The sequence below is a fragment of the Apteryx mantelli genome, chromosome 6 (assembly GCF_036417845.1).
Source record: "Apteryx mantelli isolate bAptMan1 chromosome 6, bAptMan1.hap1, whole genome shotgun sequence".
NCBI classification, from domain to species: domain Eukaryota; kingdom Metazoa; phylum Chordata; class Aves; order Apterygiformes; family Apterygidae; genus Apteryx; species Apteryx mantelli.
Window position 1 is genome coordinate 49280827 of NC_089983.1, and position 27918 is coordinate 49308744.

Genomic DNA, 27918 nt, shown 5'->3' on the forward strand with positions numbered 1-27918 from the left:
GAGGCCAAATGGATATTCCAATAAAACGGATCCCTTATTCTTAAGGCTGCAAACTCTTTAGGATGATTTTCTGTAAGAACTGCGATACATCTATTAACCAATACATTTTCAACTCAAACCCCAGACAAAACAGAAGTGGAACATTAATCTGAATTTAAAGTTCAGGCATAGCGTACTTTGGGGGCTAGATCACTAGCTAGTAGACTGGCAGATATTACAATTCCAGTGAAGCTAACAGAGCTGTGAACATTCAGAAATGCTCAGAGCTTGCCCCGTTTCTCTTTCCTTAATTTTTCATCTTTTCCAATGCAAAACAGTTTTAGTTCACTTCCTGTAAAATTTAACTGGTAAGAGCCACAAATTCTAAGTTACTCATTCAACAGATACATCACAGTGCTCGGTTTAAGCAAGAGTAGTGCCTATTATTTCTTAGAAAAGATGCATAGATAAAAACAAGAAAAAAATCTTCCTATCAGAAAATAACGACTGTAAGAGACTGCAGCTGCAATCATGCCCCCCTCAGCTCTGCTTTCTAAAGGACAGCCTTCAAAAGGATTACACTATTCCACGAGTCAATGTTTATGAAGAAACACTAAAGTAAAATGAACACATAACATTATTTTAAGGTTTACCTGTTACAGAACCCATTTTATTTTTTAATATTGTAATTTCTATAACAAATTAAATAGACAATGCATATGTCACATCAAGGCTATATGAAATATTAAGATTTCCCAAAACACATCTCTGCATGGTGATATTAAAGACAAATTGTTGCTTTCAGCTGACTATAACTTAGACATAATAGGTTGCAAACTCATACTAGAAGAAAATTTATCTAGTATTGATATTTTCAACATCCATGAAACAAATATATTACAATAAAATTCTCATTATAAAGTTGCACAAATTTCTATGTTAAACAATAAGAGTTTATATGAAAAAGCAGAAGTTATCTACCATTGATTCCTGATATAAAACAGTAGGTATAAACCTAATGTAGAAATCTGAAGTTAGATAAATCCTTTGGCAGCATGTTCAGTTACAATCAGGCCTTAAAAATAAATATGATAATGTATAGAAGTATGAAGAGAAAAAAAACAGATTCTATTAACACCAAAACCCTCTAAATACACAATTTTAATAATAATTAAATTATTTTACACTATCTACAAGTTACATATCACAGAATAAGGAATATAAGAGATGACAGAATGGCAAATCCTGCTTTTATAAAATTTCAGGCTTTAACAGTATGCTTATATGTAGCCGTGTAGAAAATCTCAGACAAATGAGTATATACATTATTTATATTTCATAAAATAATTAACTAAATGTAATCAAATCACATCTGTCTAGCTATCTCAATTTAAGGTACTGCTCAACATTTCTGTTGGATCAAATCTTTGAATCCAATAAAAATACCTACCTTTATCTCCTTTACTAAATAAACATGTATACTCTACATAAATGATAGCAAGATTTAGTTTGATTACATATCAATTTGGAAAAAAGTAAACTCTTACAAAAAAATTTCCAAACAATAAGAATTTTGAACAGCAGCATTGAAATTAATTCTTCTTAAAGAACACAAGAAACAAGTTATCAAAACACTTCAGTATTGCAATGTGTTATTTATACTAAGCTACTTTGGGGGAAGGATAAAGACAAACTAAAGTCATGTCAAAAGGAAAGACAAAAGCTTCCTTCCAATTGCACAAATTTAAATACAAAATGATTCAAAGAGCAGGTACCTTATTGCATAAGCATAAAGCTGCAAACAAATAAGGTCATGATACTAAATAATTTAATAAAATGTGAAAGAAGTGGAGGTGGTACTGAGCGAAGGGTAATTTTTATTACTCAGTCTACAATACAATTGTTCTCATTTTTTAGAAAAATTATACACGAAACACTCCTATTTAGAGAATTTGAGTTTCATGCATTTAATCAAGATTTTTAAATCAGAGATTTTCTCCCATTATTTTCCCAGTCTAAATATTGTTATTCATCATAACATAGTTAAAATATTTATAAATATGACTATGCTAAAGTGAGTAGGTAAACTGGAGGAGAATTAAGTGATTTTTCCAGAGGTTGAAAAAGTAAGAGAAATCCCACATTCCTGAAAGACTTCAGCTCATCTACTCCTCTTCCCACCCCAAAAACACAACAAAAAACCCTACAAAAAAACAAACAAACCAGTCACCCCCCCCACCCACCCATTAAAAAAGTGCATCAGGGAAGAAAGTCTTCGATTTCTTTTCTTATCCACCAAATGCTACAGTTCCAGTTCCAAGGCAATTCCTTTTTTAAAGACACATTTGTCACTTTAAATATGCAACCATTCCCTATATCAAATGAGGAACACAGTCCCACTGCTAAAGCACTTGCTCCGTCTATACGTACCGCGAGTTAAAGACACCTTTTTCAAACGGTTTGCGAGTTTTTCTCTGACTGTAGTCAGCATTCAGCCATGTAAATGGTGGCAAAGAAAGGAAATCCAAAAGAGGCAAGAATTCCCTGGTCCCACAAACGTGACTTCTGCTCCGCTGTGCCCCCCACTTGAAAGGGAACAAGGCAGATTCTCAGTCTCAAGTTTCAAACGTTCTTGAGCCCCTCCTTCACCACAAGGAACTAGAATACTCCTTCACTTCTAAATTCCTCAGAAAAGGAGAAGAGCTTCTGTACAAGTTTCTGGCTCAGCACCTTGCATCCACAGAGTGCCCACACAGTCAGCTGGGATCATCCCCTGCCTGTTCTCGCAAAGGCAACTTGTGCTCGCAATCCCACCTCTGCCAGCCAAGGAACAGGCGGGCTCCGGGCTAGAGCTCTCGTTTCTTTCAAGAGAAACACCACAGCAGTTATCTGTAGTTTTCCCCCAAATTTAATAGACAGCAATGTAAAAATAATTTTTTATATTTCTGCAGGAACATGGTTCTCACTGTCACAATTTTCTCTTCCAGCTCTCGTGTGCTTGCTCATGCAGCTGTTCCAGTTACGCAGTGCATACCATATTGGAAAGCTCACTACAGGAGGAGAGAGAAGGAAGGTGTCTGAACCAGCAGAGATTCTCTAAAGCACTGGGAATAGTAAGATTATAGTGAGATACCAGAGGAAGCAATGTTTAACTAGAGCAATGCCTAACAACAACTGAGCATCCTCAAGTTTCCAGAAACACATTTAAAGGGAAGTTATTCTGGTTTTGGACAATATTTTACTTAAATTTACATTTACAGGTGGTGTTTCATGAAACTATTTGTGCTAGTTGACAGACACCACTAAAATAAGGGCTTAAAGTCATCTGAAATTATTTTAAACCATTAGCTAATGTAATTCAAGCTGCCTTTAAGCAAATACTTAACAATCAAATCTGATGCATGTTTTTACTCTGCATCACCCTAATGCACTAAGTTGAGTTATTTAAAAGGAAAATGTATTTTGATAGCAGTAACAGGTATCGTAAAAATCATTACATTCAGCAACCTTTATGCATCATTTTAGAAATATGAGCCCAGTTTGCTTTTAAAGAAGGGGCTGTTGAGGGTAATTCGCTTGCTGCTGTAGAACGGAATGAGCAGGAACTGCCACAGGATAAGCTGGTCCTTGAGGCAAACTCGACGTACTGTTCTGGTAAGCAGCCACATCCACAGACATTCCCATCTGCTGGGGGTAAGCAGCTGTGCTGGCAGCTGCCTGAAGGCTGGGATTTTGGTTCACGTAAGTCTGGCTTAACACAGAATCTGGCCCGGGGCTGTAACAAAACAAAACAAATCTAATTTTGATGAGTTCGGGTCTATTTATCTGATAAGCAGATTTGCAAATAATATTTTTGCTTAGTCCAAAAGTGATCTGTACATTCTCAAAATGATAAAACAATGTATTAAATATTGCTATAAATACCCCAGGGACACTCCACCTCTAGACAAAGTAGTAATTACTATCAGGAGGAAAAGCTATTAAGAGTTTGCTGAAATGGTACCTTAAATATGCAGCTTGAGCAGGCTGAGTTGCTCCAGAAGAATTTATACTTTGGGGCAGAGACCTCAACTGCCCCATCTGATCAGGTCCTAGGCTATAACCCTGGGAAACAGTGACTTGGTGAACACCTTGCATCATGTAGTTTCCACTAGGTGGCTGTACAGGATATGACTGTAAATAAGAAGAAACATCATATACCTTTTATTTTCAACTAAATAACAGTAAGCATGCCATAGAATACAATTACAATGCACAAATAAGTCAGGGTTCAAAGGCTGCACTACCATAGTTTGAGGCTGTCACAAGTTCATTTTTCCAACAAGCGTCTAAAACCGAAATGTAACTCCTCATAACACATGTATGGGTTTTAAATACACATCCATTATTCCATCAGCAGGTCATCTCTCAGAAATGCACTGCTTCTAATGTCTGTGCTTAACAGCTGAAAGAACAACCTTTTGTATCATGTAAAAGCAAACAAAATCCTTGATTCTCCTGGAAACCTTACTTCTTTCTCTCTCATTTGCCTGGCCTTTAGAATTTCAATCCTCACATATTTTGATGCACAAACACAAGACGGTTGAGTGGGAAGATGTACATCTTTAGAGATTTGTAATTGAGTAACATTTTGAAAACCAGAACATAAGAATATTCTAAGACTCCAACAAAAGAAAAAAAGCAAGAACTTTTGTTTCTTGCATTTCTGGATTAAGATAATATTATTTTCCAAGTCCTTTTCCACTCAAGATAGGATAGTAAAACATAAAACATGCTTAAGAAGTCAAATGCAACTGTACTGCTCATTGTTTTGTGACTTAGGATGGTCTATGGACACAGAGGGAAAAATGTAACTTCATACCAAATAACCATGCTAAGGCTCAGCATAATCAGCATCATCTTGTAGTTGCCACAGCTGGAAGTGTGTATCATGGGAGGAATATTAAACTTCAGTTGTCTTTTGGTTTAAATTATTTTTTCACCCCCAAATATAATGAAATTCTCATTACTACAAAAGTTAAGGGCACAGAATTACCACTACCTGACATTTTTGGATCTAGCTGTTACTATGATAACTATTCTTTTCTCACTGAACAATTAACATTAAGGTAAAACTCACCTAAACCACTCATTCTACATTTTCTCTAAAATGGATCCTTAAAATCCCCTTTCTCTTCCGGTTTTGTTTTCTTAAAATACCAATATGCTCTATTAGAGCCACTGTAAATCAGTTTTGAGCTCCTACGCCCACTAATACAACATGCTTATTTCTTAAGGAAAAAAGAGCTAAAACCAGAGTAGGGTTTCTATATTTAGAAAAAGTGCACTGCACTCATGATTAATGCACTAATATTAAAGTTCTGTCTCATCCCTACTATTAGATAATAAAGTAACATTTGGCTTTAAGATTGAGAGCGTGACTCATAGCAAGCATATCCGCCAAGCTTCTGAACACACGATTCCAACTTAGAAGTTAACCATAGAAGGAATCTTTCAGAATTTTCAATACAGTCTTTGTATTAAGTATGCAGCAAAAGTTAACAACTATAGTTTATTATACAAGAACACTAGTGCAAATGAAAGTACTTTGGTCTACTGTGTAAATGGTATTTTATTCTAAAGGCTATAAAAAGTCCCAAGGCGATGTCAGATTGTTCGTAGGCTAGCAAGAAAGTCTACACTTCATTTTTGCTGTCATCTTTTTAAATAGAAAACTATATTTGGAAAGTCTCTATTTCCAGAAAGGGCTACTGACCTGCACTGAAACACCAGCAGACGTAGGTGGATATTGTGCAGGATGGTGGAGTTTTGAGTAGGCTGAATATATCGGCGTTTCATTCATCAGTTTGTTATAGAGCTCCAACGCTTCTAGAACTTTCACATTCAGTTCAGATAATTCTGAATGTTTTCTGTTTCAAAACAAATATATGCAAACACTGAGTTTCTTTAACAGCTAGTGTTACTTCCAAGAGCAGCAGCAGCAAAGAAAAGTAGTTTGTTAAACTGTTTTGAGTATGCAAGAAAAAAAGTCTTAAAAGGTGGATGGCTGACTTTTATGCATTTATATCACAAAAATTCCAGAATCCATTCTGTTCCCTCATACCAATGGGACTGGAGGAGAGCCAGAATGGTGGGCAATTATCCTTGCCTAGCTGTATTAAAATAAAAAAAATAAAATAAATTTAAAAAGGCAACTCCACAGGTGTGGTAAATGCGGAGGTAAAAGTGTCAGTTACCTTCTCACACTTATCACCAAATATCCCAGAGAGCCTGGAGGGAAGCAGTGAAGATATAGTTGAATAGATTTTCCTGCCACTGAGGACAGTCAGCAGCAGACTGAAAATCCTAAAGAATACCGAGTTCTGGACAGATTTCAAAAGGCTACAGTTAAAAAGCGCTAACATAAATCGCACATAGCTATGCAATAAAAGTTTGAGAGCAGCAACCAAATCTTAGTACGCACACTGGAACTTCTCTATATAGTGTTAAAAAAAAAAAAGGTAGAATTGTCAAATTTCTGCTCTGCAAATTTTCTAGCTTGGGAGATGAAAAAATACAAAAAATTAATATAATTGCCCAACTTAAAGTATTAGTAAATGATGCAGAAGACCATTAAGATTATGGCTCACCTATCTATCTCCTCTAGTTTTTCATCTATCATTGGACCCATCTGTTGACAAATATCTGTGGAGACAAAAGTATCAAGGTAGTTTATGTATTGCACAATTAGAATTTTAGATCTAATCCAGCACAAAAACTATTTTATCCAACGGCACTAAGATAGGATACCACATGAAATTGGGGAGTGCACCGAGCTGATCATGCCTGTTCCATCAAAATCATTTCTAATTGATATCCATTCTTTCCCCACACCAAGTAAAGAGGAAAAATACACTGGTTATTCTGCTTTTTTGCCATCCGCTCTCCTCTTTCCTTCTACCCTCTCAAAAGACCACTGGTGAAAGACAGTTTTGCATTTTTGCTTGAACACTGCAAGGTCTACAATTTTTCCCTCTTATAGAAATTCCTAGACTCTCCAGGAATCCATGTAGATCTCATGTACTGAGGGAGCTTCCTTTATCTTCACTTTTTTCATTCTAGGAACACTTTTTTGAAATATGTTCAATTGTTCTTACACACCTTGAATTAATCAGCTCTTAAGCACACTGAACTTCTAAAAAGCAATATTTTGGAGAAATTTTGACTTAGAATTACTTGCTTATTTCAGGCAGTGTTGATAGGTGAACGGATCTTGCAAAGAGCAGGCAGAGTACACTAGCTGGAAGTTAAGCAAATTACTTGCCTAAATGTGGAGTTGGCTTAGCAACTATTAGAAAATTCAGAGTTATAAATACAGGCCCACACTCCCACCATGAAATAAACTATTCTACAGCACACTATTAGTATGGACCCAGGTTTCTCTAAGGTTAAAATAAATGCAAAAGAACTGTAAACTGAATCCACAAAAACCTAACTGTGAAATGAAATACAAGAACTAGCATACTTAATGCTCAGAATACCTTCTGAGTCTAGAAGATCTGGAGAATCAAGCTTTAAATCCGTAGGATCTATACTCTGAAGCACCTGCAGTGTTTTATCCATCTTATCCTGAAAGGTGAAGGGAAGATTAAGAACAGTTATTTCTGAAGCATGGCAAAGACTGTTTTAATTTTCAAATATGAAGTTAATTATATAAAGGAGTTACCATTTCATCAGCCAGTACCAAAAGAATGTTTTCACCAATGTAAAATATCAGCACTTTAACAGACTGAAAATGACTGCGTACCTCATCGATATAAACTGGTTCAGGTTCTGCTTTCTTAATTTCTTCCGTAACATCCTCAGTAACAGAATTTTTATCCACAGTTGCTGAAAGAACAAACATTATTTTGTTTTCTGCAGTTGTGTTACTACACTAACTTAAAATGCACATTATTTTATTGAAACTTATTCAAATTTTAAACTAATTTCAACTAAACTGTCTTAAATACTGCTTAGCATCAAATCTTTAAATGAGAGAGAAATGTAAGCAAGCACTTTAAGAAGGGAGCTCCTCACTGCTGGAGAAGGAAAAATGGATTTGCCTAGAAAACCCTTTGACAAGCCATTTCCTTTGGTCTGTTAGTCTGACCACAAATCCAGGCCCAGCAAGAGAGAGGCTTTTGGAGTCCTACTAGCATCTAAGAACACCTCCAACATATATATGGTTAATTTTAACTAACCCTTAAATGTTAAGATTTATTTCAGAATCATGATGATGAATAAAGCTAAGAATGTGATTCTTACAAGCCACTGATGAGTATGAATGTTATTCAATACTATATCTGATGTCAAAGTCCACCTTCTTTTCAGATGTTTTAAAAGGTAAGTTACTGAATTCAAATGTATGTTACTCATGCAGAACTATGGTAAATTGAACTGAATTTCTGTAACAGGAAAAAGGTCACAATTCAGAAACAAAATATAGAAATTGTGCAAGTCAGCTACAGGAGTGGCATTTGCTTGCCTGTTTTCAACAAGGTCAGCACCTCTCACAATTCTTTCCTTAGGCTGATTTCAGGAAATCATTTTACTGATGTGCTCATTAGCAGTTCCATTATAAGCCCAGCTTTCTAAAATAATCTGTTAGCTTTTAGTAGCTAACTTACCCGTCTCAGGTTCCACACTTAAGTCAGAAGTCACGAAATTGGACGGAAACAGTCCTACTCCTCTATGATTTTCACCTTTCCACCAATTAGTGTCACTGGGGAAATAAAGCTGTATTACAAAACTCTGAACATTAACTTTTAGCATCAACTACATATTTTGTGCTTTCGACAGAAAACTGGTGATATCTAGTATATTGTTTCCCCGTGTATCCAATAACAAAGGCGAAGCAGAACGCGTGTAGAGATTAGCAGGCTAGCAGTAAAGCCAAAAGCAGGAGTCTGGCGCAGGTATCAGGGAAAGTCAAATCATTCAAGAGCAAGCACTCAATTGTATTCAACTCTTCAATTCTTTAGATTGGTTACATGATAGCTTCATTTAAAAGTTTAGAAGTATGCAAGTGGGGACTCACATTAGAAATAAAATTCACCTATCACAGTCTATTTAACTAGAACAGCATTAGCAAGGAGAGCAAGGAGGAGGTTCTGCTTTGTAACGATCATTAGGGCAATGGTGATAACAGCAACAGAAATCACCTTAGGTAATTTTTCTTCAGTTTTATTCCTAACAAATGAGGATACTTGATGGCCAGAGATTTAACAATTCCTGGAAACAGCATTTTAACGCATATACAAATTCTTGTGACAGATGTTAACCAATTAACATTTGCCTCAGATAAGCATTCTAAAAACAAACAAATTGGACCTAGACCACAGAATGAAATATCCAGTGTAATACAGAGAGGTTCACCCTGCACCAAAAACAGCTCAAGGTCAAGAACTGCAGTGCTGTCCGGGCACATGGTGGTAGCCAGTTCAGCTGGGCAGAGGCTGTCTTCTCCTCGCCACTGCATTTTTACATATAGCAGCAAGCCAAGCTGAACCAGGAGGTTGGGCACTGGAATCACAGCAGTTTGCTTCTCTCTGGACCTCACCAGCTAAAGCAAGACAGCTGCTGCTGAGGAGAACCTCAGAGGGAAGAGGCAGAGAAAGGCTCTTGTAGCATCAGATAGTCTTGGAGGTAACTCTGTTTTAAAGGAACGGCTAATCACTGAGGGAATGCAAGAACTGGGAAAGGAGGCCAGGGCTGGCTTTGCAGGAACCTAAGAACTTTTTCATGGGGGATACAGTTTGGGGGACAGAAAAAAAAAACAGCGGAAAATATTAAATGGATTTGGGAAAGGCCAGAAAAATGCAGAGGAAAAAGTTGCTAACCTAACAACAGATATGTTCTGGAATAAAGGCACCTTCATCTGAATATATTATACCTGTCATCCAAAACAAAAATAATTTCTCCACTTTTAAAGGTGAGCTCATTGTCCTCGACAGCTTCAAAGTCATACAGAGCTCGCACCTTCCTCGAGTTCTGATTGTTTTGCTGAATTTCTGCAGATGGGTACAAGGATTTAGTTTCCATTTGTTGCTGTTTCTGCTCTTGCAAAGACAATTCAATAGCTACAATTAGGGGAGGAAAAAAAAGGTAAGTCTATATATTTTATCCCTATATACAAAGGCAGCTTGCTTTCCTAATCAGAAAGTGAAAAATGCATTTACAGGTATATTATAAAAGTACTCTGTATCTGTTCCTCTAATACATAAATTTAAAATCTTTGCTCCAAATCATTAACTATATTTCACATTTCAGCCACTTTACTCTGCCTTGCAACAGGATTAAGAGGCAAGACAATCATGTGCAAGTTATGAAACATTTCAAAAAAACCCTGCTTTCTGTGGTACAGCCCACAACTTGAATCATCTCACAAGCTACCAATGTCAGTAACATCGTTAGTGTGATCAGAAATACTGGTAGATTCTTCACTGACATCTGAATAACAATAACTATATCCAAAGGAGAAGAGAAATAATAAAACATTTAAATATTCTGATTTTTTAAAGCATCACGATGAAGGCTAAAATAAAACGTGTAGGTGCAAAAGGGAAGAGACCAAGCTCTCTGAAGAAGGAGCAGTCACCAGACAATGCTAATGGCTATGTGGTAGAGGAGAATACATCTGGCCCCAAATCCTCATCCAATATCTTTCAAAACAGTATGCCAATTCCCAGCCTGTTGTGCCCTCTTTTAAGTTCTGTGCAGCAGAAGAGCATATAACTTCCTATCTCTGTGTATTTTAACAAAACATGTTCTAGGGCATGAGTCTAACCAAAAGCTGGGTCTAGTTATTTACCTTTAGCTATATCTTCATCTTCTTTGCTTTTACCTGATGATGCACCATTCTTAGCAGCATTTGTGGTAGCCTGCAAATGTATGAGCAATAGAATACCTTTATGTTACAATGGAAAAAGAAAGCTGTATAATTATATGTTTAAAAAAATTAGTAATAAGTTGTTCCTGGTTAGCGTCAAAATGACCTTTTAGAAAAAGGAAGAAAACCCTCCAAGCAAAAGAACCCCCCCCCAAAAAAAACCCCACAGAACCCCCTCCACTATCTTCAGAATCTCAGTCTGATTTTATTTTGTTTTCAGCAAAGAACAAAGTAAAAGAAATAAATAAAAAATAGTAAATAGTAAATAATGAGATCTCATTTAAATTACTACTCTTTCCACTTCTGCCCTCCCTTCGCCAAGGAAGAAAAGCTCTTTGGAGTCACATGGAGCACACTTCCTCCCTATTCCAAAGGGATACACTCCCAGCCTCTGCACATCCTGCTGATGCTGAACGGGATGTCTCCATGCCTCAAATGCTCCTTTTCATAGTCCAGCTTACGGGTAGAAGCTCATCCTCATCAGCAGTTTAAGCCAATATGCTAGACTTCATTGGGCCAGCTGAAGTGCAGCTCAAGTTCTGTTCTGTACAGTAGTAATTTATGGCAAAGGGGCAGCTGTCTGCCAAGTCACTGAGCAGCACTTGAGCTGGCTGAAAAGAATGGGAGAACAGGAATGAAGAGCAAGTTCACACAAAGTTGGAAACCGTTAACTTGAATAATGTGAGTCTCTGCAACAGCATGGTGAAATCATTCTTAGAATTTTCACTTCAGCAAGGAAGGCTTCCTCCACATATCAGGAATGGAAAACCCAGTTTCAGACACTAGCACTGTCTAGGTCTTATCAGTGGTCCTAGAAAGCAATTTTGTACAAGTATACCAGAGACTAAGAAATACCAGCTTTGCTTTTTTGCAGTGAACTATACAAGGTAAAACCATCAAGATATCATTTTATAAGTATTTGTAGAAAAGCAAGAATAATTTTCCAGTTTCCAGTACTCTAGATCTTCTATGTTTCTGCCATATGTTTTAATACACATCCTAGATCTAGGATATGTGTCAAAACACATGCTCATTACGTTTGTGGGAGAAGGAGAGACTATCAGAAACAAAACATGTCTCTCTATGCATCTAATACAGAGAAAAGTAAACCTCATGTAAGGAATACATAATAGAAGCTGTAGTTCTAATTTTCAATATTGATCTTAGCCAAACTCATATTTGACACGAAATTATTTAGTGAGCATCAGTCAAAGCTTAGAAGATAATCCTATCGTTATATCTGCTAGCTAGAAGACTAGGCAAAATACATCACCAGCAGTAAAGCACATGGGGTAGGGTTAGGACTGGAACCCCCATCACTGCAGAGCCAGGACCATTCCTGACACAGGCAGATAACTGCAGAACAAGAAATGGGAACTTGGAAAGAGAAAACAGAGCCCAGAGCATCTTCAGTAATATCTCAGCTCCAAATATTGCCCTTTGCTTCAGGACGCTCTGAGGAAAAACGGAGGCATGTGCTCCAAGGCAGCATTTAGAACCACGAAACACCAAGTACAGGGTGTGGGTGTAGAAATGCTAAGATTTAAGGTAGCGACAGCTCAAGGAAGTTCTAAAAACGATCTGAAGAAAAGAAGAATCTAAAAGGAAACAACTCATAAAGGCATTGTGAAATAGCTTTTAGTCTATGCTTCAAGCTTTTCTTAAGAAGCCAAGGAAATAAAGAGAAGTAGAATGAACAGAAATGACCCTCAGCATAAGGAAATGACCAAACTAGAACCAGGATCCTACTCTCTAGTTGAAAGCAAACAAGACCTTGTTTGGACAGCTTTTCATTTTGCTCACTGCTAGAGGCCTAGTAGGAGTTAAAAGTACTATGTATTCCAAATCATAATTGCAAATCAGCTTTTACCTGTGATCCAGCTGCAGGAAAAGTTACACCTTCTTCTTTTAGAGATTTAATAGTTGCGGATATTAAGCTACATTGTGGGTCTTTCTGAAATTCTTCTGACCACTCCACCATTAGAGTTTTTAGCTTTTCACATACTTTTGGATGAGCCTAAAAGACAAAATTGTGTCCAGAGGGATACTTGTGTATATGTGTGTATATTTATACACACACACACTAAATATATATATATATATATATACGTCTCTATTCAGATTCTCTCACAAAAAGGAACTATGCATTATGCACAGTGCCACCCGAACCACCACATCGCTTACAGTGACTCCTTGTAGCTCCCATCAAGTGTGTCACCCTTCAGTTCATGGGATAGTTTGTATTATTAGCTCCCAAGTTAGGAACTGAGGCACAGGGACACAATCTGGTGAAGCAAGATACTTGCTTGGAGCAAGGGCAAAGCAAGATCGAGTTCAGGCTCTGCCTGCAGCTCCTCTGCCTCCCCCACTCTTCTCTAGCCTCTTGCACCAAAATGCCCTTACAGCTCCCCTTCCTCCACCCCCACCCAAAAGATTTACAGCTACTGTCAACCCAGGTAGGACCGCCAACTTCAAACAACACTGCAGATGTCACCTGCTAACAACCTCAACCCAAACTGATAATCCACCTGCAGAACTCAGTCACATATCACTCTACTATACTGCTAAAGAATACGCCCCAGAATATAGCTCAGTAACATTAAACTTCAACTACTCTTACTCTTGTAATAGCCTTAAGTTTTTTACTGGAGCAAAAAGAGCAACTCTTCATTTAAGCAGATAATATATGCTAAGGTTACACCAGCACTGATGGTATATATATTAAAAAAAAAAAAAAAAGGACTAAAGCATTTCAAGCTCTGTGCACTTTCTGTTCTTATCATCACTTAATAAAAAGACTATTGAACTCAAATAATCCAAACTGACCTCAGGATCTCTGCTGGTGGATAAGTGTTGTGGGGTTGCTGGGCTCAGCTGCGTGTGCTCCATTTGGATTGCATGGATGAGAGCTTGGGACTGCACAAATGCACCGTGCAGGGCCAACATCTCCCCTTTGAGAGCACTTCAGATCAGCGTAAGCCTGTGCCTCACATGCAAACGCATGCTGAACAGTAAGAGTGTTGGCAAATTTGGGCTCAAGCACGCCTTTAATTAAAAGGGATGTAGCTGGATAGTTTCAGTATCAACACAAAGATATTCGTTACACTCGTCTGAACTAATTTCCTTTTGGAGGAAAGGGAGAAAGTGCAGGTTTTCTCTGCCCTCTGAAGATTATTTCTTCAAGGGGGCTGGGGGAAAACACAAGTCGTTCCCAACAAAATAAATTATACTCCAGTAAACCATTCTTTAGCGGGATGAAAGGTTTGTTTTTTCATCCACAAGCACCATCAGACCCCGAAGGTCAATGCTCCATTTCAGACTGGACCACGCTAATGAGAACAAAGGGGAGGTCTTTAAGACCTATTTTTCCACAGAAAGCGAGAAAAAGAGCTGTGAACTCATTTTGCTTGCTAGCGATTTTATTAGTTTCCTTAATTGCTTTGCTCAACCTCTGATGATTCCAGGCCTCCCACATATTTGAAGACCATCTTCTTTTTAACCCATTAGCCATTTTTGTCTTCAGCAGGAACAGTAACTAGAGGAAAACTGTTTCTGTTTATTCAGTTCATTACATCCAGATTTAGATCCCATCGACAATTTGACCCTAACGTCTCCCTTTCTTGGTTACCACTTTATTCAGCATTCCGAAAATCTCTAGAAACTGAGAAAATTGTCCGAGGACCTTCTCCTTTTCCTTGTAGATATAGAAATTTAACTTTCTCAGCTTTCTCTTTGCTCTTTAGCCTCTGAATTTCATTCCAGACAAATAACAAAAAAAAAACCTTCAAGAAAAGCTGCCTTCACCATTATCAGATTAATTGAGCTTAGAAAAAGTCACAGATTAATTAAGATTTCCTATGTAATTTTGCAAAAAACTTTAACCAGGTAGTAAATATCAACATATCACTTCCTTCATATATTATATTCTCATAGTAAAAACAAAGATACACAAGTTTCAGTGATAAGACACAGCACGGTATCTTCAATTGCATCAAAACTATAGCGTATATATTAACTATAACACTAGCTTTGCCAAGTCTTTGCTATGCTGACAGAAAGCACAGTTATCAAATAGTTCTCCCCCACTACTTAAGGTTATAAAAAGTTACCTTATTTATTATACTGCGAGCTTCACTAGCAAAATCACGAGAACATACTTCTAAGTGAAATATTTTTCCACAGTTTGATACACAGGCTCCTAAAAGCTGACAACAGAAACAGAATTATGAGCATGACAACAATGAAAACAGTCCAAATGAAAAGCATAAGTAACCAGAGCAAAATGTCAACCTTCATTCAACACGCACACTTCTGCTGACTTCTGATGAAGGTACATAAACGTATCCATTGATCGCTACACACTTTATAGCCGCATACATAAAAAAATATAAGGTTTTTGGAAAACAGTGATAGCCTACTCACTGTAAGTGCTTGCAAAGCCACATGGGGAACTTTATGATTTACTCTCTTCATAATGGCTTTAAGGCAATCTTTTGCTCTAGAAAAGAAATAAAGTATTAGTGATAAAGGTGACTGACATTACAATCTGCAAAATGTATGATATCAGCTACTCAGGTAGGCTAAGCAAACAAAACTGGACCTATTAAAAAAAAAAGTAATCTAACCTAAACTGCTCCCCCAACAGAGCAAGGAAAAAAATACCGGAAAAAAAATACTTAACAACACGTTTTTATAAGTGTATTAGATTAGAACGGACACCATTTGTTTGCAGGTATTTTGCATTAGCTGCCGTAAAACTGCTGACAGGTCATAAGGGGAGCAGCTGCCGCTGTGCGAGGGAAATGGCTGTGAAGTAGACAGTGAAAAAAGTCAACATAAACAAAACAAAAACCAGCAGCAGTGGTTAAAAATTAAATAAATCAGCTACAGAAAACACTCTCTAAGGATTTAATTTAAAAATAACATTCCCATATTGCTAGCTCTTGGATCCCATTTTCAAGACACTTAAGATGCCAAAACAAACGATAAAATCTTTATATAAAACATGATAAAATATTTATGTAAAATCTGAAAAAAGTATAGAATAACAATTAGCAAGCTGAATATTAGCAAGCTAAACATTTCTCTATTAAGAAGTTCCATATTTAAAAGGAGTGTTAAAGGCATGTAACAGCTGAGGCATATGTAAGGCTTCATCAACACCATCACTTTGAAGCCACTTAAACACAGGAAATCTCTACGCGAGCAGCTGACGCAGTGCCCTTATGACTAATATCGCTTCCAGCACACGGGGATGCTCCAAGCCCGGAGCAGTGGAGCGTCTCCCCAAGGCCGCGTTTCTCCCCACCGCCTAGTGATCAGCGGTCGCAGCAGTCCACGTGCTCTTCGCCACGGCGGCCGGCTGCCCCGAGCACGCTGGTGCAGCGAGAGCCACGGCGCGGACGCCTGCCCCCTCCCCACGGCAGCACGGCCCCGGCCCCTTCCGGATGGAGGCTTCCACGTTTACCGGCCGCGCAGCGCCCGCATCCGGGAGCTCATCTGATCCGACTGCCGATTCTGTCATCTTAGTTTTCGGACAGGTCACTGTCAGGACCAGGCTCCCTAGGAAGCTGTCACGCAAAGGTGTGTGTGTGTGGGGGGGGAATATTCGACAACCTTCTTCAGCTCAAATTCTCTCTTGTCAATTGAGAGTCACTGGGGAACTGCAGCCTTAGGCAAAGCTTAGGAAAATGCCTGTGCAAAAATTAAACTAAAACTGTTTCACCATTAACATTAAAAAAGTTGGTTTTAAACCAGATTCCAATGCGTTATGTCTACACTGAGACAGATTTTATGCCAGTAAGTTAAGCTGCATCTACATTCACGTTTTGGTTTGGAGCAGTAGTCTGGTTTTGAGAGAAATTCTCCGATCGTTCCCACATGTTGGGCATCGATTTAGCTCACAGTGCAGTTTCGGTGCAAGCACATTAGCTTCTAGTTGGATGAAATGAAGCCAGAAGCTCCTCTGTGCCCACCAGCCACGCTCCAACCTCTCAGCGAGCCATCAGGGTCAGAGCCAACACCTGATCCTTCAGGCAAATTTGCACCAATGCCTGTGGTGACATTATGTTAGGAGGCAAGACTAAACTTGGTCTGAAGAGGAAAAAAAAAATCTGAGCTGTGCATTGGATGCAGGGGCCTCAACATCAACTGCTGATTTACTACTCCAGTCCTACTGCGGTAGTTACTTGCTCACGCAGACATAGCCAGAGAAGCACAGTTTTAGTCCCAATATTTAATATGTTGAGTCATACTTAATGTACAAACAACCCAAAAGAGACAACATACTTGCAACAATTTTTTATGTACTTATTTAAATGCAGGCAACATTATTTTCATAGAATTGCTCTTAGTGAAGGGCAGGGAGGGAAGAGACAATTATGCAAAATTAAAATACGCTATCAGTAATGACATTTTAAAATTCAGAATTTCAGATTTAATTATATGTTTTCCTTGTACAATTAAAAACACACCTGAGTTTTCACAATTGCCTCTCCCCTGCAACAAACCAATTTAAAACAGTCACCTCCAGAAATCTTTCGGCATTAAAAAAAAATAAAGGTGGGGGGGGAAGACTTCAGAAAGGAATCAAAGAACACTCCACACTTTTTTCTTAAGGACTAAAGATCCCCAGATTGAACAGATTTGCCATTCTTTCCTGTGGGAGGTAATTAACACAAAAAGAACTTTCTCAGTGTAATCTTAAACATTACGTATAACTGTTTAAAAAAAGCTTCCAAGTCGCTTAAGGATACTGTCTACTTACCAATTCCAAGGACAAGTTGATCAGAAAATTCAGAACATTTCACCACTCAAAACATTACCTTAAAATTCAGCAGTTACTTTTAGCCCTCAGAGGATCACTGAATTAGCACTCATGTTTCAGTATTACCATTTAGGCTAAACTGATTCAAATTGATTTGGGTTTTCATCCCAATTTTTTTCCTTGATATCCTCTACCCGTCCCACTCTTTCTAGAGAATAAACAAAGAATTTTTTCATCATAAACAGCTAACTTTTCTAGCTAGACAATTTTATGCAAAGAAACTAGTTACATTTTCTCCTATTGACACAGTTGCTTCTTGAAATTTATGCAAGATCATTAAATATGAATAAGTCAGCCTACTGTGCAGAGCTCCTTAAAAATTGGAATGCACCCAGCATATACCAATTGCTCTCCTGGAAATTCTGTTGGAACATTTTTTTCAAAGAGTTTTAAAGCCAACTGCACATATTTGTGTAGCTTACAGAAGTGTCAGATTGGTAGTGCTTTCTGCATAGCTGACTATGAAAAGCATTTTGGGAAGCGCTGCTTCTGAAACAGTGTTTTTTCACATGAACATTAAATTACATGTTGTAACGCTGAGATACAGCTTACCCATTAGGAGTACTTCCAACTTTGTCACATATATCCATAATAAGACCCCAGTCCTCATTGGTGTTATATTCATTGGTAGCCTTTTCTATAAAGAAAAACAAAATTGATTAAATGTAATGCCCTATTAAGGTCAGATGCTAGTGAACAAATGCTTTTTCAGCCATACCAGAAAAGGACGTTCCACATACACTACGGAGAGGCAGTGGAGGTATCCCGTTATTCCCCCCACCCCCGGACTAATGCTAGTTTTTGCTAAAGTTTTGTATATAACACTTTTTGTGTAGAAAGAACAGCACTGGACTAACAGATGTGATAAGAATTCAAAAGATGCAAAGAGTGAAATAACTCTTGAAGTGTGATGTTGCGAATGATGAAAAAGAGACTCTTCCTATACAGTTTGTTTAGTTACTCCAGGTTTAAGTCATAGCCCTAACTTAGATTTCACTCAAGGTTTTAAGTTTGCACGCCATTATACATTTCACGTGGATCTTCCCAAAAGCAAAAAAAAAAAATTTTAGGTCTATAAAGCAATACCATCTCCTTATTCAACACACTTCTTAAAACATTGTTTTCTATTAGCTTTTCAGGAAATCTATATATTGCAACAGCTGTTGAGAAAACAAATGACACGGGGGAGCAGAAGGCTACTCAGCATTTATAGCATTCCATTCACTTTACTAACCGCTAAGGCTTAATGGTTTTTGTGTCCTTCCCTTTAAGTTTTTGGTAGAGCCATGTTACTTTAATCACATAAATATTACACTTCTATTAAAATAACTCAAAAACAGCAAATTAAGTATTTTATACATTGTATTTGCTGCCTTAAAATTTAAGCTACTTCCCACAGTTTAAATGTTTTGATTAAATTCAAAGATAAATGCTTTTAGATTTTTATGTTACATATTAATTCCATCAGAATGCACTTCATAAATGATCATGGCAGTATCATAATCACCACTTTTACAGAATTTTATTTTAGTAAGAGAAGCCACCAAATCCCTTTGGGACTGAGTATTTTAAAGACTACTTAGTAGATTAAAAGCAGAACAGAGTGGTCATTCACTATTAATGTGATGGTGTTGTGCGATAGCAGCTGTTCCAAAATTATAATGTTTGCTGACAGCAATACTCCTCCAGGACAAACCCAATTTCACGTGTGTAATTACGTATGTTCCGATAATCAGCTTCACTACTTAGTTTTGCAGTCAAAAGTTGCGGCAATTCTTGGGCTAGCTCAGCAGAACGGCTTCCACAAAGACGACGCAAACGTGGTAGCCAGCAGTGCCCCAAAGCCTTACATTACAGTAAAAGCAGACCAAGAACGAAGGACGGAAATTTGCGGTTTTGACCACAGGTCACCTTCACAAGAGAGGCTAACTATTTAAGAATTAAATATTGTGGTGAAAACATGTTCCTACAGCACAGACCTTCTTAAAAATATACCTTGAAAGGACTTTTTTTTTTAATACATCAAAAATTGAAGGAAGCTAACATAAAACTCACTGACTGTTCAAGATAAATGAGAGCCTGCAGTTTTAAGAACTTGAATATGCATTTTTCTTTTCAAAAAAAAAGAAGTCACAAAACAAAGAACCTACACCCAGAAAACATTCCTGGAATATTTAACCTGTATAGACTGAATAATCACAAAAGTAGAAATTAAGAATAACACAATGCAGTGTTCAGCGCACAGGACTGCGGCCTGGTGTTTGCTATGAACTTCTGCCAGCTAAAGCTGCTTTCTAAAGGCATCGCCTTGCACGCCTCCACCCCAACAGCATGAATCCTTCCATCAAAACCTGTCAGCCGAATTAAGCCGTCTCACCAAATGACGGCAGCCATCAGTTGTGCAGCCCTCCAGGGACAAACAGCGTGAACAAAACAGCCTGGGCATATTTTTTGTTCCACTGCCTGGTGTAACCCTGCTCTGCAGCCTGTCTCCCCTCTAAATCTCCAAGCGTATTTTGGAAGAGCCCTTTCCAGGAGGCCCCCTGAGCAAGCAGGGGGGCACGGCTGGCTGCTGAAGCGCAGGAGCCCTGCTGTGGCGGGCGCTGCTACCTCGACCAGGAAGCCCTAGGTTCTCCCGGTGGGAAGCACGGGCAATGCAAAAGTAACGTGAAACACCTACATAATTAGAGAGACGTTTTTCTGCCACGAAATAAAAGTGAAACATAGGAAACTGGAACACAACAGAAATAAGGAGCAATAACAGTAGGTGGGAAAATATGGTGGCAGTTCAACAAAAAGCCGTGGGAGCCAAGAAGAATTGAGGTTTTTCATACCCGAGCCTTCAGAACTGTCAAACACCACAAAGAGCAGTGAACAACGCTGTACTTTGATCTCAGCAATGACCAGTGACTCAAGAAGACGCGAGCTCAACTGAGAGTCAGCAGTGCTTTGCAACAGCTGGGCCCAACTAGCCAAGCAAGTCCAAAGACAGACACTGTCACGCATCTAAGCTTTATCTTTTTCCTACAGTCCCAAACCCAAACTTCCAAACATTCCTCTCCCCCTCCACTACTTTTCTTTTAGAATGGGAAACAAATCAAATAAGGTCATTTACTTTTGGAGAAAGTATTAAAAAATATATATATAAATAAAATAGCATTTGTAAAATACATATAATAGCTATCATGCTTTGGCAGAACACCTCTATCACACCTATCTGATTTGCTAGTAAAAAAAACCAATTACTTCTAAAATATCACAGCAAAGAAATAAACCGAAACAGATCCTTGAACATAAAAGTACACAGGAAATTTAACATAACCGACTGCTTGCAAGCCAGTCAAGTGTAAGCCTGCAAACCGAACATGCAGTGTAAACACTGCAAGCCCTAGTACTTTACTCTGCACATACTGTCATGCAGATCCAAAACACAATTCCCCAAGGAGCCCCAGACGAGGCACAGTGCTGAGCAAGTGCGGTGGTGCAGATCTGCGGGGCTCACGTTACTTCAGGTCGCCAGGAAGCGCCAACAGCTCTCCTCCTTTTACAGCGTTTGTTTTGCAGACAAAAGTGTCACTTTTCAATAGCTCTTGCAAGAATTTTTTTTTATATATACATATATATATATAAAAATAATGTAAGTGTTTTCCTGGACACTTGCTATCCTGGATTAGCTCTTTTCCTGTTAATGTATACCAAGACATCACTGAGAAGTTCACATCCCCACACCTCTCACCCCTTGAAGAACAGCACAGCTACCAAAACAAAGCTCAGCACCATCTAGTCGCCGCTCTCCTGCTGCGCCCGTCCCCAGCGGGGACGCACAGAGGCATCCTCCTGCCTCCACATGCTCTGCTCTAAGAGCAGAAAAGTGGTCCTGCGGAGGCAGGACTGAAGGCTGCCCTAAGGCAAACCTTTGAGGTTTTCTTCCCTGCCAGCACTACAAATTTAACAGCATCTGTCTTTCTGCTTAACACCAGCTTCAGCTTAAGAAGCATCCTGAAGGACAACCGCTTCACAGATGCCGAGACATGGACTTTGATCAGAAGAAACAGATGTGGGAGGATGCGTTTTCCAAGTTTTTCTCAGTGCTAAGAGAACAAAAACCTTAAAAAATTCTATGAATTATACATACACTCTGTAGTCCTCCAATTAATGAAGGCACACTCAACTTGAGCTTAGTTTTATAAAAATAACCCACATTAAAAGCAAAATATGCTTCTTTATTGCTGCACAGTGTATTTAAAAAAACCCAAACAAATAAAAAAAATTAATCATTTTTAACTGGATCAGTTCCCTGATCTGATTTGCCACACAGCTGCACAAAAAACTATGCCAACACAAGAGAGGAGAGTGCACTGAAGCGAGCAGCTGGGGAGGCGACGGGAGCTGTTTACTGGTGTTGCTGCCAAAAGAAGAAATGCATGTCAAGCTGCTGCCTCAGAAACGCTCACCACCTCTTCACGAAAAGAAAATAATGCTTCATCTCAGCAGACTATGAAAGGGAAGTTTTTCAGAACCCTCCTTCCACCACATGACATCCAAAAGCGCTGTTATATTTTAAAGGACAGCTGAACATCGGTCTTTCCAACCTAATTGCGCTGGTTCTTCTCCCCTTTATTTCACAAGAAAGGGGCAGGTAAAATCCAGAAAAATCCAGAAACAACACTGAAACAGGAAAACATTTCTATCAGGACTGCAACTGAGCAACGTGTGGCAATCCCCCAAAGCATTTCTGTTTATGCATTTTAAAATATCAAGCCCTCTGTCTCTAAAGATCTTGGCATAATGTCAAACTGTCCCAGATTCGCATTCATAAATAAGCGCGCTCCTGCCTGTTCGTTTTTACAGGTATTTTACTGCCATACCTTCAGTTCTCCTATAGCGTCTATAGCTAGCCCTGTTTCATTTTCACTAATGCATTACTAGCATTGGGAACCCTCAGTTTTGCAAACACACACAAAAATCACACACTACACAACAGTAAGAACTCTGCACATGTGTCTAGGATCTGTATTCACAACAGCAAGAAGCAAGAGAAACAGCATGAGGAACTCGGGGAAATCTTAAAATACCCGTATGAACATGAACAGGGAAGAAAAAGGGAATTGTGGGAACTTCACAGCTCCCATGATTCCTTAAGGGCAGTGCTGGCATCCCAAAAGCTCTGCAGAAGTCTCCAACTTGACACTGTGATTACTACTAAGAATATACCACACCGCTACACCAATCTCGCACCGACTGCTCCGCCTGGAAATCCCTAACTCAGCACACAGCATACTACACGGACACAACGAAATCAGCAGCCTTGTCCTGTTGTCGGCTCCACCTCTTTGCTGCCTAGCACATACGACCTTCAAACTTGCAAAATATTGTTATTTCAGCCCTGGACTCCCTTGAGTCAAGCTTGGCAACAACATCAAATAACATGCCAGTTTAAAAAAAAAAAAAACAAAAAAACCCACCTAGAATGCAACAAATTTTTTTCACTTGTGTCTCAGAAGTTTTATGCTAGAAGTAGAAAGAAAACGAGCACACAAGCATTGACTTAGCAAAAAGAACATCTCAATTTGACACAAAGTTTGTCATTCTAGTGGTTGGTCTAACAAATTTCCAGACTGATGTGCCTGATGTGCTCCCCAAGCTATGTGAAATAAAATCTTGTAGATACACAAATATTTTAAATTCTGTATAGCAACCATCTGTACTCCATAGGTTTAAGCACGTAAAAACAAACTTAATATATTTACAAGTAAAACCTTAAAAAAAAACCCAACTCCAGACTGTTATTTTTTTCTGAAGATAAAACAGAATGATTTAGCCTAGCATCCTACACACCTCCTTTTCTTTACTTTACCTTTGTATACCTACACTAGAAAAATGCCCCCAAAATTCCAGCTTTGATTTCATTTGCAATTATAAACACAATCACTATAGTCATAACAACTTATATTTCCAGTAACACTGAATGTTAAACTTTGTCCTTCCTGAAAAGTCAGTCCTATCTGTAGCAATCCCAGTTAGTAACTAAACCCCATTCATGTCACCCTAAATATTTTTATATTTTATTTAAAAAACTGGAGCAGCAAAGTGGAATATTAAATCTTTTTTGCAAGGTAATCCTGTTCACTGAGAAGACTTTGAGATACAATTTTAGCTTAAAAAGCAAACCTGACATTTTGTTTCATCAAGCCAATTGGCCAGTAAGCTGAAAAGTAAACAATACTGTAGTCAGACAATTTGACAGCTACAAGAAAACAGCAAAATGACTAAGGAGCCAGTAACGAAGTTGTATTCTAGAGCCTGGAAGGCACCAAAATTATATGAAAGCTATCAGTATTCAGACATTAAATAACAAAACATCCTTCATAATATAATCAAAAACAAAACAAGAGTGCAGCTATGACGTAGTAAAGTCTGGGTGTGGGGGAGATGGGGATAGCATATGTCTGGGAGCAGATGAGTAATAATCCCAGGGATGGGAAAGAAGTGACACAACATTGCAGATTCAGCAGTAAGGACTTTTAATAAGTCAGGTCAAGACAGAGCCACAGACTGAAGCCTGGAAAATGCGATCCCTAAATTTAAAGAAGGTGAAAAAAGACAGACCTGAGCAACAACAACAAAACAATTATAGCTTGCCTTCAAACATTTGCAAGACTTCAGACCAAATGCTGAAAGCAAGAATTAATACAGACTGAGAAGTAAAGGACAAATGTGGTGAACTGTAACAGAAATCAGTTATTTTTCTACATGAAGACATCTTATCAAAGGCTAATTTAAGCATCAGTTGGTCTGTTCAGATTGCAGCAAAATATTTCATAGGATGCCATGCATAAGTAACTAGCTACAGTTCTTAGATCACTCCACAATATAAAGGAAGACAACTCTGAACATAAAGCACTCTAACGATGGCAGGGAGAGTTTACTTCCTGAATGCCTCAAAATTGGTCTCAAAATCAATATTGATAAAACCCTTGCTGACATGGATAGCAAGAGTAAGGGTCTTGTAATAAACCTAGAGGAAAGTGGGAAGGTATCATCAGCACAAGGAAAGACTAAAACATCATGTAAGGAGAAATGGAAGCCCTTGAGGACCAAATTAGGTGGAAAAAAATAACATTTACTAGGAGAAAATGTAAACTCACATATACTCAGGGCCAGTGAAAGATTCTCCTAGAAACTAAGTGCTGAGCAGTTGGAAACAGAAGATGGAAAACAGAGGAGCAGGATGATGAGTACACTAAGATCTAACGCAGGAGGACGTGGGTCACCAACACAAAGCAGCCACAGAAAAGGTAAATGCAGTACTAGAATGAAACGTGCACAGTAAACATTTCACCTAAGTACAAGGAAGCATCAAATGCTATCATACAAGGTACGAACAATCTATGGTACAATTATGGATAACAACGTTCAAATCAGCACAGAACATGCTCCCCTGCTCCCCTTAATCGTGTTAACAATCTTAAGAAAGACAACTAGCAAAAGATGAAAGGGAATAGGTTGCTCTCTATCAAGGGAGCAACTACTTAAGACATGAAGGTTATTTAAGAGAAAGGTCAACAGTGGGAAAACAGCAAGTGCATATGAACTATGAACAGATTTAGACAGGAAATTTAAAAGCTTCTAACCCTTTAAGAACTGAAGTTCTGGAGAATCCTCTCAACAGGAAAAACAAATGAAAGAAATCTAGCTCCTCTAAAGGGCTATTGCATAGGTTAACCCTGTGACACCACAACTGTTTACAAAGTGACCAGAGCAGATGCTGAGGAATTAAGACTCTGCAGCTCTGCTGAAAAGCAAACATGAGGACTTAGAATCGAGGAAGCAAAAACAACTGTGACAAAGCAGATGACTGTTTATCCACAGTTTTCCAAAGGTGTTCCAAGAAAGCGGCAGCATTAGATGTGCAGTCTGAAGAGACAACTGAATCAACCTAATTGCTTGCTGCCACCAAAAGAGGAGTCCTGTTCTTCCCAGCAAGCTTTGCAGTGGAGTCCTGCCCCTTCTTTCCACTACCATTTTTGCAGCTTCCGTTGAGCTGATTCAACTCACCAAACTCCCAAATTCATCATCCATTCACCTTCATATATGGCTCAGCTCACCAGACAGATACTTTGGTTTGTCAAAACAGTTTTCTGCCAAGCAGGTGAGTTGAATCAGTTCAGTGAGGAATCCAAAAAATCTGGGTGAGATGGCAACATGGAAAAGGATCTCTCCTTTTCAGTGGCATCAACTCATCAGCGGGGCTCAACTATATTGCTGGTCTGTACCTAATTTTTCATTATAAAAGAAAAACTTAACACAGGAAAAAAAGAGGTAAACATAAGTTAAATCCTGACAGATGCATATTAAAACCATGAACAGCCACTCATAAATACTACAAGCTACAGTACAAAGCATTCACATTTGATAATTTGATATTCTGGATATTCTAATTTACAAAGGAAAAAAAGAAAAGCTCTTAATGGTAAACAGAGATTTTCCCTAGTAAGAGGTTGTAAGATTTAGCCTCACTAATTATAAAGTTCTTATTCTACTGCACTTAACTGTAGTAAGTGCATACTGTTTCGCCAAGTTTAAATAAGGTAAATTTTAAGAAACTACAAGTGAAAAGATTGTCACTTTTGAAGCACTATAAAGTCTGAAAGCGCTTGAACCCTTTAGGTTTGCCAAAGAATTCTGCACAAATATGAGATTCCCCAGTTCAGAAAGTCTTTATTTGTGCAAATACATCAGTTAGAGCCATTTAAAAGATACCTCTGGCTAGAACGCAGATAAAGCTTCACAAAATACTTGAAATAACTGAACCATATGCAGCTGGTTTGACAAGTTTCCACCTTCATTTTAATCATAGGTCAACACTAAAATTTTATGATGGTTTGTGAAAAGAACAAGAAGGCGGCGAATGCTTTTATTTATGCAAACTTTGAAGACATGTTAAGAAAACAGAGTGGCTTATTCTACACAGAAAAGAGACGGTGTTGTAGCATGAGCACAGACAACAACGTTTTCCATCAGTATATATTCCAGCCTTGACAAAAAAAAATCCCAAGAATGCTGAATTCTTCTCTTACCTAAAATACCAGTGAATCAACAAGTGTAAATCTGACTCTGGCATCCCGCTTTTTTTAAACTGCTTTTTGCTATGCTGCAGATTCAGAACGCTATTTAATAAAGAACCACAGAGAACAAGGATGATGCTCAAGAGCAAGCAGAGGAGCGAAACAAAAAGCCTCTGAGTCAGCACCTTCGCCCTGTCAGCGGCCGCAACTCCAGCCCAACAGAGCTGCCTCGGGGTTTTGTAATGGCAAGAAATTGCCAGCTCGCGCTCAACTTGATGCCACCCAATTAGTTTCCAGCTAATGCCTCAGTTCCAGACACTGAAAGGGGCATAAAAAGCTGATGCTATTGGCATTAAGGGAGTTGTTTTTTCAGCTCTGATTCCTAGAAACGACAAGCTAAGCGCACCGCTCAAACTCAGCGCGCCTAGCAATCCAATTCGAAACCCAGAAGGCAGCAGGAACACCTCAGCGCAGACAGGCCGCGGCTCGAAGACCTCGCAGCAAGCTGCGGCGCGGCCGGCCGCGGAACGCTTCCGCGAGCCGCCGCCGAGGAGGGCACGAGGCCCCTCCGCGCCCCCAGGCCGCCCCGCTCCCCTCCCGAGGTCACGGAGGAGCGGGGAGCCGAGGCCTGCGGCAGGCCAGCGCAGACAAGCAGGGCACTAATCTGTCCAGGAAACTGCACGCTTGTTCCCCCCCCCCCCCCTTTTTCCTTGAGTTTCGCGGCGCGGCGGTGAGTAACAGCCAGTTGGGGCCCAGTCGTTAACGGCCGCCGCGCACGCGGGGGGCGGGCCTGGCCACGGTGACGAGGGCAGGAGGCCGCGGCGGGCCCGGCGCGGCCAGGCTGGGCTCCCCCTGCGCCCCCCCCGGCGCGGCGCGGCGCCGCTCGCTCACCCACGTCCTGCTCGAAGGCGTTGGGGCTGGCGGCGAAGAGCGGCATCGCGGCGGCGCCCGCCCGCTCCGCAGCTGAGAGACACCGCCTGCCCTGCCCCGCCCCCCGCCGCGGCCGCCGCCAGGCCCCCGCGGCTGCCCCTGCCGCGCCTGACCGCGCCGCGCAGGAAACGCCCCACGCGCCGCGCCGCGCGGGCAGGGAACAGGGAGGCCTGAGGCGACCAGACGGGGCCGGGCAGGCGGCGACA

At 39.4% G+C, this 27918-nt stretch overlaps 1 protein-coding gene across 3 annotated transcripts; it reads right to left on the reverse strand.

Moving 5' to 3' along the window:
- Positions 1 to 2225: 2225 nt before the first annotated feature.
- On the reverse strand, positions 2226 to 27753 carry STAM2 (signal transducing adaptor molecule 2). Of its 3 annotated transcripts, none has more exons than XM_067299438.1 (15): positions 27674 to 27753; positions 18267 to 18351; positions 15311 to 15386; positions 14998 to 15093; positions 12759 to 12905; positions 10811 to 10880; positions 9893 to 10079; positions 8628 to 8722; positions 7766 to 7848; positions 7500 to 7587; positions 6609 to 6663; positions 5735 to 5888; positions 3983 to 4152; positions 3627 to 3754; positions 2226 to 3029 (listed from the first exon to the last, which is right to left on the reverse strand). In XM_067299438.1, the coding sequence occupies exons 1-15, from the start codon at positions 27717 to 27719 to the stop codon at positions 2917 to 2919; spliced, it is 1593 nt and encodes a 530-aa protein (XP_067155539.1). In that variant the 5' UTR covers positions 27720 to 27753; the 3' UTR covers positions 2226 to 2916. The 3 variants fall into 3 exon arrangements, with proteins under 3 accessions (XP_067155539.1, XP_067155541.1, XP_067155540.1); XM_067299440.1 differs by lacking the exon at positions 27674 to 27753 and adding an exon at positions 17362 to 17546 and having other exon boundaries at positions 18267 to 18347; XM_067299439.1 differs by having other exon boundaries at positions 2997 to 3029; positions 3487 to 3754.
- Positions 27754 to 27918: the final 165 nt, after the last annotated feature.